The sequence below is a fragment of the Chaetodon auriga genome, chromosome 4 (genome assembly GCF_051107435.1).
Source record: "Chaetodon auriga isolate fChaAug3 chromosome 4, fChaAug3.hap1, whole genome shotgun sequence".
NCBI lineage: Eukaryota > Metazoa > Chordata > Actinopteri > Chaetodontiformes > Chaetodontidae > Chaetodon > Chaetodon auriga.
This window is the reverse complement of record NC_135077.1, coordinates 26167800-26180518: the sequence shown is the minus strand read 5'-3', so window position 1 is coordinate 26180518 and position 12719 is coordinate 26167800. Positions and strand designations below refer to the sequence as shown.

Genomic DNA, 12719 nt, shown 5'->3' with positions numbered 1-12719 from the left:
GACAACGCACTAATGAGGGTACTTGCTAAAACATGGTGTAAAAGTAGAGTCATAAAGTGAGCAAATTACTGCAGTGATATCAGTTACACAAAATCTGTCTTAAGTTTGCTAACATTTGAAAGTATTAGCCAGTAACCACCACAAGCTGCTGGTCATACTAGACTGCAGAAGACTGAAGCAGCAAAACCTCTGAGTGTCTCAAACTGGGCAACAGTGCAGCTTTTAAATTTATGTATTTAAATGTTATTTTTAGGAGGAAAATTTTACATACTGTCTCCTTTAGAGACAGAGCTTGACAACTGCTGCTTGACAACATGGAAACAGCAGATCCAAGACATCCTCTTACTTGTTCCGTATCTGTCGACCACATCACCAGGTCACAGTTAGGACAGCAGTTACTAAAGACTGGGAAACAGGAGGAATGCTCCAAAAACACTTGTTTGGAACAGTCCACAGGTAAACAGGTTGATTGGTAACAGGTGAGAGTATCTTGATTGGGTATGAAAGGAGCATCCTGGAAAGGCTCAGTCATTCATAAGCAAGGATGGAGCATCACATCACAATGCAGTCCAATCCACCATCACCACAAAGTACAGCCTCAAAGTGTACCACCGAAATGAGTCACACTCGACTTAAGTCTTTGACATTTTAAAGAAGGTAGTATTAAGCACATTGTAAGTACAGCATATAGCATGAGTGCATACCTGTGTAATGGGCTTCAGTGTGAATGAATTGCCGCAGACGTGCAGTGTCACCTCAATTCAGTGAGTAACTAAAGGGATGGTAAGTGATACCTTTGAGTTTGCTTCACAGTATTTCCCTAAGTAGGATTATATGAAGGCAGTGTACTTTCTTTTCCACTTGAAGTTCCACCCTCACAGAAAACACCTATAAAAGGGCATGAGGATTAATAATTCATTGATATCCATGACCACTCACACTCTCCTTTATAAGGCAGTCTTATAGTAGTACTGTACATGTCAAGCAGTTCAAAAAGCTCTTACGGTGTCATTAAAATTTTAAAAGCAGCTCAGCATGGAGGCCAGATAAATAAGAGACAATTACTGCGTTTGATAGAAATGTAATGTGGTCCCTTTCCAAAAGAAGGGAGGAAAATGACATATAGCCGGTTAAGGGCTGATTTATTTAAAGGGTTCCACACCAGATAGTATGGACAGTCAGAAGTTCAGTCACGTATGGCGGTTGCCTAAGTATTTTGCGCAGCTTGAGAGGGGTATTAACAGGAAATAGAAATCCAAAATCATGAGCGACTATCTCCCACCACCATCAATGAAAGATGCTTACACAATCTGTTTGCTAATGGGGGGATGTTTAAGGAGGTTATTACCATTAAAATCCAAATAGAAATAAAGAATCAGACCTGATTGTAAAGTTAATGCAGCGTGGACCCATTTTACAGCCACTTTCAATCTCTCATAGATAAACCAGTAGATCACTTTAATTAGACAATGTGTTAATTGACTGCAGGTCCTGGGGTGTAATGTGTCAACATTAGTCTCCATCAATGACAACCTCCTCCAGGCACGACACCACTCACTCCGACCGAAAGTGAGACTGAGAATGATTGAGGGCGTGTGTATGTGCGCATTTGTGTGTGTCTGTCCTTTATGTTTTTTTTTCTTCTGTTTTTTTTTTTTTTTTTTTTTTTACATAAACATGTGTATGCATTCGTGCAACTTTATGCCTGTCTGTTCGCATGCCAGCAAGTATGTCTCTAGATGCCTACAATTTTGTGTATTTGTGACCTAGTGAAGACATATCAATGCGTGGGAGGGACAGCGCCTGCTGAAGGACAACAGAAAGAGAGAGTGAAAGAGAAAGAGCGAATAGAGGGCGAGGCAGAGAAAGAGAAACACAGCATGCAGTCTATCGCTTCACTGTGGTCTGACATGATTACGTGCTCATCGCCTGGCCGCTCTCCACGGCTTCCCTGTGTTTGGGAAATGGCGAGTCACATCAACATTAAAAGGTATCGCACTTGGCTCAGAAAAAAAGGTGGAGGAGGTCAAGATGCACAGTGCCTCTGGGATTTGGAAGATTCAAACTCCAAAGCTCAATACTCCTTAAAACAATCCATAGGTGTTCAAGCTGTGCGCAGCAAGAGGAAGACAGTGGGATGAAGATATAGCACCGCAGTAGGTGGTACCCAGCATTCTCTGGGCACTCCAGATGGGGAAAAGGCGTTTAATAGAATAGAAATGAAACTAAATTAAATCTGACACTGGGGTGCACCAATGTAATTAACACACATACACTTACACAGAAATGTCTCTCGACCTCACACTCTTTCCCGCGCATGGATAATGTCAGCACCCTTGTACTGCTGAGCAGGAACAGTGGCCAAGCGTATGATTATACTGAACTTTCTGAAGTCATAGCAAGGTGGCTTCCATCAGTGCCTCAGCCAATGTGGCAATCATACAGGAAACATAATGAGGCCATTCAGTACGGTGAACGCAGCCTTAAAGCCTCTTGTCTGACCGACTGGGTTTCTACTTTGCATGTGCTCATAGCTTCAAAGCTTTTAGCAGCTTGATGTGATCCAAGATCTGCGGCGTGCTGCAGCAGCAGATGCAATGCATCCTGATTGGATGGCTTCCTGAATGGTTTTCTTAATGTGGTGGTGTTTCTGTGAAGAGCGCTGTGGAGAGTTTTAACATTATGTGACATGTTTAAGTGCATCTGGTGACCTTTAACAGGAGTTATAAAATGCAGTCTCAAATTGTGCTGACCTAGTTAACTTCAGGTAAAAGGAGAGAGCTGGATTTTTGATTTCTGATGTAAGTCTTAGTCTGATTTTCCATGGCTAACTGTATTTCTTATTTCAAATTCTGTGGTTAACTGTGCTGCCCGACCAAATCAAAACCTTTGTCAGAAAATGTTGCTTTTTGTTCCGCAAGGCTAAACTCTGCACCATAAGATATCCAGAAATGAAATATGACTGACTGAGCATTATGTGACTCATCAAACACATGAAATTTGAAAGCTTAAGCATACAGTGTAAGCATTGCGTGAAGGAATCAAGAGGTCAAGAGTGAGCCTCAGACCAACCCCGACTGTTCAGTAACTGCAGCCAAGAGTTTGGCTCTGGAGGCCATTCAAGACAGATTCTCCATTCATGTTTTGTGGCACGTGGCTTCTTGCCACAATATCATACTTCAAATGCAAAAAAAAAAAAAAAAAAACAGAAGGGAAGGAAAATAAATTTGTCGGGTAATTAGAGGAGGAGGAGGGGAAGGAGGAGAGATCAGGGATAACGGAGATAAAGCCCGCTGGAAAGGTTACATTATTTATAATATTCTCGTTTTTCTCCCCTCTTTCTTCATCCAGAGCAGAGGGCCACCAGGGTAGCGGGAGAGAAGAAAAGAAGCAACTTTATAATGTATTACCATCAGTAATTTAGGCTGAGGGGTGAGATGGGTTGATGGAAAGTAAGCAGGAGCAAGACCTGTCTCGACATCCTAAATCACATCCCCTCACCCCAGAGACAATGGTTGGAGATGCTACATGTGGCTCTGTCCTTGTTTCTGGGCCTTTTTCTGCACTATGAATGCTACATATAGTGACCATAGCATGCAAATAGCAGCCAGCCAGGTTGATAACGTATTCTACAGCAACATTTTTGCAGGATGTTGGATTCTTTCAAAATCTTCCAAAGAACCCAACATCTTCCAAAATTCAAGTATTGTACTCGTCTGGTCTTCACCTTTAAATCTCTTGTTCGTGCTTGGAACGTGTTTGTTTTTGCTGCGTGGCTTTTTTGCCTTCAAATACCACTCATGAGAGTCTGCATGTGCTCCTCCAGCTCTCAAGAGGGATTTGATAATTTTAAATACACGCAGCTCAATTGATGACTTGCCAGATTTGACTGACCTGTCTCTGTGTGAGTTCTCGTGACTTGAAAGACCACTCAAGTCGAGCCTATACTCACGCTGTCTTATGTTAATTTCCCTCAAAGCTGACAACGCTTATACAGAACAGATGAAGGGACATCAAAGACGGCGCCATGTGCCACGGTACATGAAAAAAACATCTAGGAGTGAAAATATAGTGTTGATCAGCCGAAAAGCTGATGCCGTCCTGACTAAATATGCTGATATTTATGGTCACAGTTCTCTTAAGGGAAGGTATTCATTGTGACTATGCGCTTGGGAGGAAATCTCAAGGTTCCCTTAGAAGAGATGAATGTTTTAAGATCACACTAAAACAGGCACTGCTGAAGCCATCCATTTTGTATTCAAGCTGTCAGTCACAATGCCATTATGCTCATGTCTGCTGAGGGTGGAGGGATTACACAGCCTCAAAGATACTTCAGGAAATAACTTGTCACTTTGCTGTAGGGATGCTTCACTGGCATTATGCCCATGAATATAATAAATGACAGTTAGTCTCAACATTGTTACCTCTACATTCTCAGTTCATATCTAATGCTAAGGCTTTGACATGACCTGTGTAAGTCTGAGGCACAGACATGAAGATGTATACAATGACAGACAGAGAGAAAGAGGTAGGGCAGTGGGGACAGAGACAGCAAGTTGGACAGGTACAGAGAGACAGCGAGAGTGCATTAGCCTTGTGTACATGCCTCAAAGGACACACCATTCCCCCCTAGGGAACCCACAGCAGTGTCAAGTCTCCCAGAGGTAGTCGCAGTACAAGACACAGCCGACCAATCTATCTGACATAAGCTGAGAGAAAGTCTCTCGACCAAAGAGGCTGTGAATTTACGGTCAATGCCACGGGCAGTCAGACAAACAGAATACCAGTCTGCCTATTGCATTTGCATTCATCCTCTGCATTTACATTTATCTCTAAGGTATTTAGTCCAGAAGGATGAAGTGGTTGAGCAGCTTGAGGTCTGTATCTTGACTAAAGGTCAGTGGAACTGAGCAGAACCGGCCATGCAAGAAGACTGTCAGTTATTCAAGATGGGTCATTTTCTACCAAACAGAAATCTGGTTGTCTTTGGCATTGTTTGACTAGGTTTAGGCAACAAAAACTTCAGAACATCAGAATTTTTTTGTCTTGACACACCTAGTGTGACATCTCCCACGACATGCTCCTGAGTGTTGACCAATCAGGTGCTCTCTGCAAAGTGCAGTCAGGTAACCACGGTGGAGATGAGAAAGAGAAGGGATGCCGAGGTTGCTGCTGTGAGGTGGGACAGCGAAAGAGAGGAAAAGTTTGTTGAGCGGTGGCAACTGTACCCCTGCCTATGTCACGTTGCCTCGATGGAGTGTCATGACCGAGTCAAAAAGCACAAATGTTGTCGTGAAATAGCCAAAGCACATCAGCCTGGCAAGTAGCTGGCTGTGCTGTCATAACATTATCCCCGGTCCCAACTGCGGGAATATTCTTATCATCCCAGATCTAACATTAAAGTAGTCTGTTTGATGGGGCCAACACAGCCAAGCCTGCCCCTCGTAGAATAAATAACAATGGAAATAAAATGACTGTATGTGAAACTTATTGTACCTGTCCTAATTGTTATCCGTATGCTACACAGTAGATGTGTAAATAATGACGAAATGGGCCAAAGTTTACATTTGCATTTGCTTTTAATGTCATAGTGCATCCACAGCCGTTTTTCTTTCTCTTCTTTTTTTGGTACACAAGCATCACACCCTTTTGTCAATTTGATTGACAGCTGCTTAACCTGCCCCCCCGATGACATTCAACCTTGTGCGTGAAATAAGACATGCTGTGATTGGTCGTGTGTCATATGTGTAGTCTTACCCAACCAAGACACAGCAAGAATTAATGGCACTGTCATCATCAGATCTGACACAGCGGCCATCATCAAAAACTAAAAAAACCCCGGCATAACACTGTCACACTAATTTGCATTATTATTTGTATGGCCGCAAAAGCTTTGTCATGACAACCTAACCATAGGTTTACAGGTTTTATTACTTAATCTTTTTTAATCTTTTTTTTTTTTTTTCTGGCATTGTTACCTTTATTTGACAGCTGACAGTGGAGAAACAGGGAGGGAGATAAGGGTATGCCATGCACAAATGTTCTCCACGGGAACAGACCCAGGGGTGTTTTTGTTCTATATGATATGTCTTAACCACATGATCAACAGGATGCCTCAGCTGGTTTGACGTGTATAACCAAAAACACAATCAGACTGCCTCTGAAGTACAGTCAGATGAAAAATGAGAGATCCCAAAAAGGGTGCAGTCAAGATTAAAGTGACTGAACCACGCTGGTCATTCATCCAACCAGCTGGTCATCCCATTAGCCAGCCACTCACTCTTACTCGAACTTAACTACTGCTTCAGTTAAGTTAGAGGACTTCAAGCTCAATCTCTTTGTCCTACCACTCCATTCATCACCAGAACAAGCACCAACAGCCAATGAAGATTAAATAGCAGATCTCCTCTCTTGAGGATGCTCTTGAGGGCAGGCCTCAATTCTTTTTGCCACGAAAGAAGAAAAGACTTTGAAATAGAGGCCTCAATCTTCAAGATAATTATTAAAGATTTAAAGCTTTGGGGCAGCGGCATTCAATAACCTTCTCACCCTCTCCACCCAGCACACACTCATGCAGTCACACACAAGCATGCACAAATATGCACACACACACATGTTCCCTCACACAGCCTCAGTCTTCACTGCGGGTTAAAAAACAAGTTCATGTGCCGTGTCATAATCAGCTCAGACAAGACTGAATATGTGGGAATTTTTTTTCTTTTTTTCAAATGGAATAAAGCGAGAGGAGCAGCCACAACAACAAATTAAGCTTGTGAAACCACAAAGAAGAGCCCATCGGCTCTCTGTGAGCTTACATGGTTGTGTAAATGACTTTGATTCATTTTGCCTCATTATTCTCTTCCTGTGAGGGTCCTCTTGTGTAAGAGGGGCAGGATTTTCATCCAATTCGTATCCAGAATGGGCTTGAATGTGGTCAGTGTCATTATAGAGGCGAGTTAGTGGTACTGTGAGAACTATTTGCTGCTGCTGTAAACGTTTGCACGTTATGGCACCAGATTGCCCCTGACTTTGAGCTGGACGTGTGTGTTGTGAGACTCATAGGACTACATGTTGTCCTTCTGCAGCCACAGAGTAAGGGGACTTATTGTTAAGTTAAATTTAGTAATAGCAATAATAGCAGGCTAATTTTAATGACAAATCTTAATTACGAAGTCTGAAATGTATGCTCGTATGTTGTCGTTTCAGAAATAGAGAAAACAAATGTCCTGAAATCATTTTAACTGATAAATTAAGTGCTGAGAATTACCAAAAAAAAAAAAAAAAAAAAGAGGGAGAGAGAAAAAAAGAGATTTTTCCATCAGTTTCTCGATTTCATGTGAGTGCTCCATGTCATTCAGTGCCAATGATTGATGGAGGCACAGTCTCCTGTTAGGATTAGTGTACATGGGGGTAAGACCTAACCTTCAAACGCTGAACACCCCCCTTTGGAAATTCTGTGGTAATGCATCCAGGGCAGACACCTTTTTATCACAACAGAAAAACTGTGTCACTGGCCAGTGACCCCATATATATCTATATATCTATATATGTGTGTGTGTGTGTGTGTGTGTGTGTGTGTGTGTGTGTGTGTGTATACAAAAAGCGAAAAGCAAATCAGTCTTTTTTGGGTTTCAGTTCAGTAAATCCAAAAATTCAGTGGAAGCATGAGCAGTTTTGCCGAGGAGAAATTCATAATCTAAAGAATTTCAGGCTTTATTGGAGATTGAGCAATAATTTATGACTCCCTCCTTCCCCAATCAATTAGTTTGGCTGAAAAACCTCGCATCATATGGGAGGAATAAATCACCCATTTGCATATCTCAAATTCGCTGCAAATAAATCACAAATGTTCTCCCCGCTAAGGCGATAAACCACGACAGATTAAATATTAAACTCAAAATACTCAATTTACAGCCCATGCACAGATAGAGACAAGTGTAGTTGTCAGGATAATGTCAGGAAAAAGGCAGAAGAAATGCGACATCAGAGAGCGTAATCGTGCGTAATTGTTGCGAGAGTCAAAGGTCGCGGCCGAATCCAATTCACAGTCGCTGCACAAGTCTGGCGTTCATGGATCACTGTGCGTCGGTGCGCATCTGTAGCTTCCAGTGCACCTGTTAACAGTGGACCACAACTCAGCGGCACGACAGAGCACCGAGTCTCTGCTCTGTGCGTCACGGAGTTTCTTCACCCAGCAACTCAAAATATCCCTCTCTCAGGAAGAGTTTATGTGAAATGTGGAGTTGTGAAAAGCAACAGAATATGCAGAGGAACAACAGCAATCAGAATAATTCAGGGTTACTTACGCTGCTGTTCTGCCCTGACCAGTAGACCACCGCGTGGTTATGCGCAGAGTCCCCCGTCAGAGCGAAAGTGCTGCTGGTGAGCTTGGGCTCATCCTGCCGGTTATTTCCTCTGCCTTCGTCCCTGTTCCATCTGAATTCGGACCTTCCCTGCCTGTGTCCGTCAAACAACGAACCCCGATCCTCCGGTGCGCTCGCATCCATGCCAGTCCGGTCGGTCCACCCGTTCTCGCTGAACTCAGCAAACTCTGGACCGCTTCTCTTCGCTCTCCGGAGCGCAGCATCCTCACCCTTCTCGGGCTCTCCGATCTCATCACTGCGGTGACTTTCTTCACTGGACCCTGCTGCATCTTCCTTTACACTAACTCCATCCAAACTGACATCTTGAGGAAACTGAGGGACATCCTCGACAGAAACGCCTGTCTCATGGTCGTCGTCCACTCCAGGATTTTGGTCGGTGACCCCGAGTTCCCTAAACTCCACTCGGATGTTTTTTAGGGTTCCTGGTTCCTCTGTCGGTTCAGCGCGCACCCCCAGTTGTAATTCCTCCAAATGAAGTTGAACTGGCGACGGGCAAGATGAGCAAGTTATCTCCGCCTCGGTATTTTGTAGGGTATGCGCGGCTATCATCAGCCAGATACCCAGAGATAAGTGCAAGCCTGGGCAGAAGCCAGCCCAAGTCTCCATCGCTGACAGAGATTTGGGGGGGTGAAGGACCGTTGGAGACCTTATCCAATACCTTAACTCCCTTCTCTCAGGTCGATATGGAATAACTGACGCCTCGATTGTCCGTCTGGTTGTTTGGGAGGGGGGGGGATAAAAGTGCTCTTCAGCGAAACTGTTCACGTCCAAGGATCTTTGGTCGGGGAAGCCACCACACAGGAGGGAGGAGCTGTATCGCAGCCAGCTGCCGAGTGTGCGCCCGGAAGAGACAGTTAGAGGGAGGGAGAGAGAGAGAGAGAGAGAGAGAGAGAGAGAGAGAGAGAGAGAGAGAGAGAGGAGCTGTCCCTGGTGCTGAGCCCTCTCCCATTCAAGAAACACAGATCTTAACACTAAACAGCCTCTATGATAATGATCTAAAAACAATGAAAATATACGTTAAATCACATTAAACACAAACTCACACATTTGTTATTATTTTCATTAAACTCATCAGTGTTAGCAGTGTCACTGTGGATCTATGAATCAGTGATGCAATGGAAATAACTCTGTGGGTAAATAAAAAATAAAGTATTCATGATTGATTGATTGATTGATTGATTGATTGATTTTTTTGGGGGGGGGGTTACCAAAAAAAAGGAATTTTATGTGGGAACATAGGCTACTTCAACTGCAGATATCTAAGTGAGGCTGCATTAAGAACAACACATTTTGCAACAACACATCGCACTTAAAAATGCCAAATGGATGAGCACACCATTAAGGGGTTAATTGTGATGCAATTTTGGCCAAGATTCAAAATAATAATAACAAACAGCAGCCTTCACTGGTCAATTTGATTAGATTTGTTGCTTCTGTTAGTGTCCATACACAGCATACCAATCTCTCACCCTCGCACCAAACTCAACATAATGTGAACACTGAAGCAGAAGCAGCAGCAGCTCCTTCGCGGTAAGAAGGCGGTGGTGCTGGTGGAGCCCGGGGGGGCAGAACACTCACTGATGGATTGAGAAGAATTGGCAGGGAGTTGCACCACTCCTAGGGGGGGGAAAGCAGCGCCTAGAGGCATATGAGAGAGAGGGAAGGTACAGGGGTGCCTGAATACGGTGCTGCCGCGTTCTGCGCATCAAGGATTTAATGCGCCATGGTGATATAAAAGCAGGAAATGTGTGTGTGTGTGTGTGTGTGTGTGTGTGTGTGTGTGTGTGTGTTTTGAGTGTGTGACAAAATGGTACAGTGCTTTTATGTATACGTGAGTCTTTGAGTGTGCATGCCAAAGTGCAGCAGGGCTACTTCTTAGTGATCTACCATGCTATGCCTTTGTCCATCAACTTGACTGCCAACTAACTGCCCATCAGGGGAAAATCAGCAGATTGTTTCTAAATTTCAACAAATTTCCAATCATAACAGTGTGAAAAAGACAGTTTTGTGGATTTCTCCAGCAGCAGAGCAACAGGACACACTTTGTTGTGTACCCTAAGTAATCTGAGTCTTCTGTGTTCCAATGAGCAGACATGCACATAGAATCTAGAGCATTATAGGGCTTTATTGCAGGACAGGTCTCTGTGCAATAGTTGAACTTCTTTTTTTTTTTTCTTTTTAGCACACACTACCTCAGCAGCAAATAGCAGACACATTTAGAAACTAGCTGGTGAACAGGAGCATTTAACACTGAGGGTCGGATGTTTCCCTCAGTAGTTGGTGGAGACCTAATACAGAGCTAAAACACAACTCCAAATGAACAACAATGTTGCTCCATAACTGTTGGATGTGTCAGTAAGCAACTGTTTGCTATCAAGTCTGACATGTCAGGTATAAGGTATGTCAATGTCGAGTTCCTAACTTATTTCAGCTGCCCATGTGCCCCAAAACATCTATTGCTGCTGCTTTAAATGGACTTCAGGTGTATAGGTGTTATTTCTGTAGCCCCAAAGGCGACACTGGTTCCCCATTAAGCCATGCCCTCTAACCTCTACCCTAAAAGGAGTATTACCAAGCAGGCCTTAACCCAAGAACAACTCGAAGCAACTCAGATCAACACATAGACAGGAACTATACGGTATTTCAAAACTGAATTATTTCAGAGAGAGACATGTAATGAGATTTTAATGAAAGTGAATGAAAGTTCTCATCTCTTGTGATGCTGCCATTCATCAATTACCATAGCTTACTAATGGAGTGGAAATTATTAATCCATTTTAACGATAAATCAGATGGAATTTTTCAAATCAATCAACATCCAAGTAAGATGTATTTTGTAATGTGGAGCCCCACTTCACCAAATAGGCACTGGCATATTTTATGTGTCAGACATACTACACGCACGTATCTCACAGCTCTGTGGGGTTGTCTGTATGCACACGGCAGCCTGATGCTTCAAGACCATCCTTTAACGGGAGGAAGTATCCTCGAGAAAGACACTTTGTGCCTCTCTGAATCAGGGGTGCTGATCTGTCACTGACCCTACTCTCTATCCTCCCTACAGCGAGGCAGTTGAAAACTTCAGTAAAGTATCATTATATTCTATCATTACATCCAAAGACATGTTTCTGATATGAAGCCCCTCAGCTCCGAATACCATATTCTCTGATAACTTTGTGTGGTGAAGAGTTTGTGGGTGTTAATGATTGTAAAACCAAGGCTGAGTCATTGCTTTATATTCATGGAAGTAGATGAAAAATACTAATCAAGAGAGCCTTAGACTACAATCCTGTTGAAAGGAAACATTTTCAAAGTCACTTTCTGGCCATGATAGGGACGTAGCCAAAAAATTTGCATTTTTCACATGTTATTTATTCTTGAATTCTGATGCTTTCTGGGGTTTTTTTTTGTCTTTGTTTGTTTGTTTGTTTTTTGTTTGTTTTTCCTGATCTTGAAGGTCTGATAGCTGTTTCGAAGCCTTTTTCCAGACTTCCATCAATATTCAGTAAGGAAATAGTGAGTTATGAATTTATTGGGGGCCTAATAGTAGTCAGAATTAAATATATTGAGTATAAAATTACTGGAAAGTGTCCAGAAAATACCAAGTACATGTTTTACCCACTGCCTGGAGTTAGTTGAAAAACCCTACAGACACTTAAAGCTGCCCTTTGCAGCTGTATGAGCCTGCGAGGGGCAGCAGTGGAGTCAGTGGATAACCAGAGAGAGGTCAAAGGGGCCCTTCACATCTGACACCAGAGAGCATCTTTGGACATATATGATATATATATGATCCATATATGATCATCTATTATCACGTGACCAAATGTCCATACTCAGCTCACTTAATATCAACTGTGAGAGTTGTATTCGCTGAAGAAGGTCAGGATATATGGTTAAAAGCCCCAAATAAAACCAGTAAGTGAACGTTACTTTTGAAATATTTCATCACAAAAGAACATAAATCTCTTTAATCAAATTTCTGAAAAGGACAACAGTGCACAATACCCAAGATTAATCAAAATATTTTTTGAACATAAAGTTGTTACCTTCTTGTGAAAATATTTGCATTTTGGTACCATAAATCATCCCAGCTATGTGAACATAGCATATTGCCTCTCAGTGTATCATCTGGATGATAATTGATGTCATTGAGGTTACTGCTGCCTGCTTATGTAAATACTTAAATGAATGTTCCTAATAATAGTAGTTTCCCAACAAACTTTAAGGCAGAACACATGAGCCTACTCAGCATGTAAAACAAACAAACAAAAAATCAGCACTTCTTCTAATGAATCTAACAAAGTGCTTTGAAAGCCGGAAACTCATTCAGTTGAG

General features: G+C 42.6%; 1 protein-coding gene across 1 annotated transcript in view; it reads right to left on the bottom strand.

Annotated features, from left to right (window-relative positions):
* Nucleotides 1–9228, bottom strand: part of sorcs3a (sortilin related VPS10 domain containing receptor 3a) — a 200545-nt gene extending 191317 nt beyond the window's left edge. Inside the window, exon 1 of the mRNA XM_076728201.1 lies at nt 8307–9228. Coding sequence (XP_076584316.1) covers nt 8307–8990 — 684 coding nt within the window. The 5' untranslated portion in view covers nt 8991–9228. The remainder of the gene's footprint in view (nt 1–8306) is intronic.
* Between the last annotated feature and the right edge of the window lie 3491 nt (nt 9229–12719).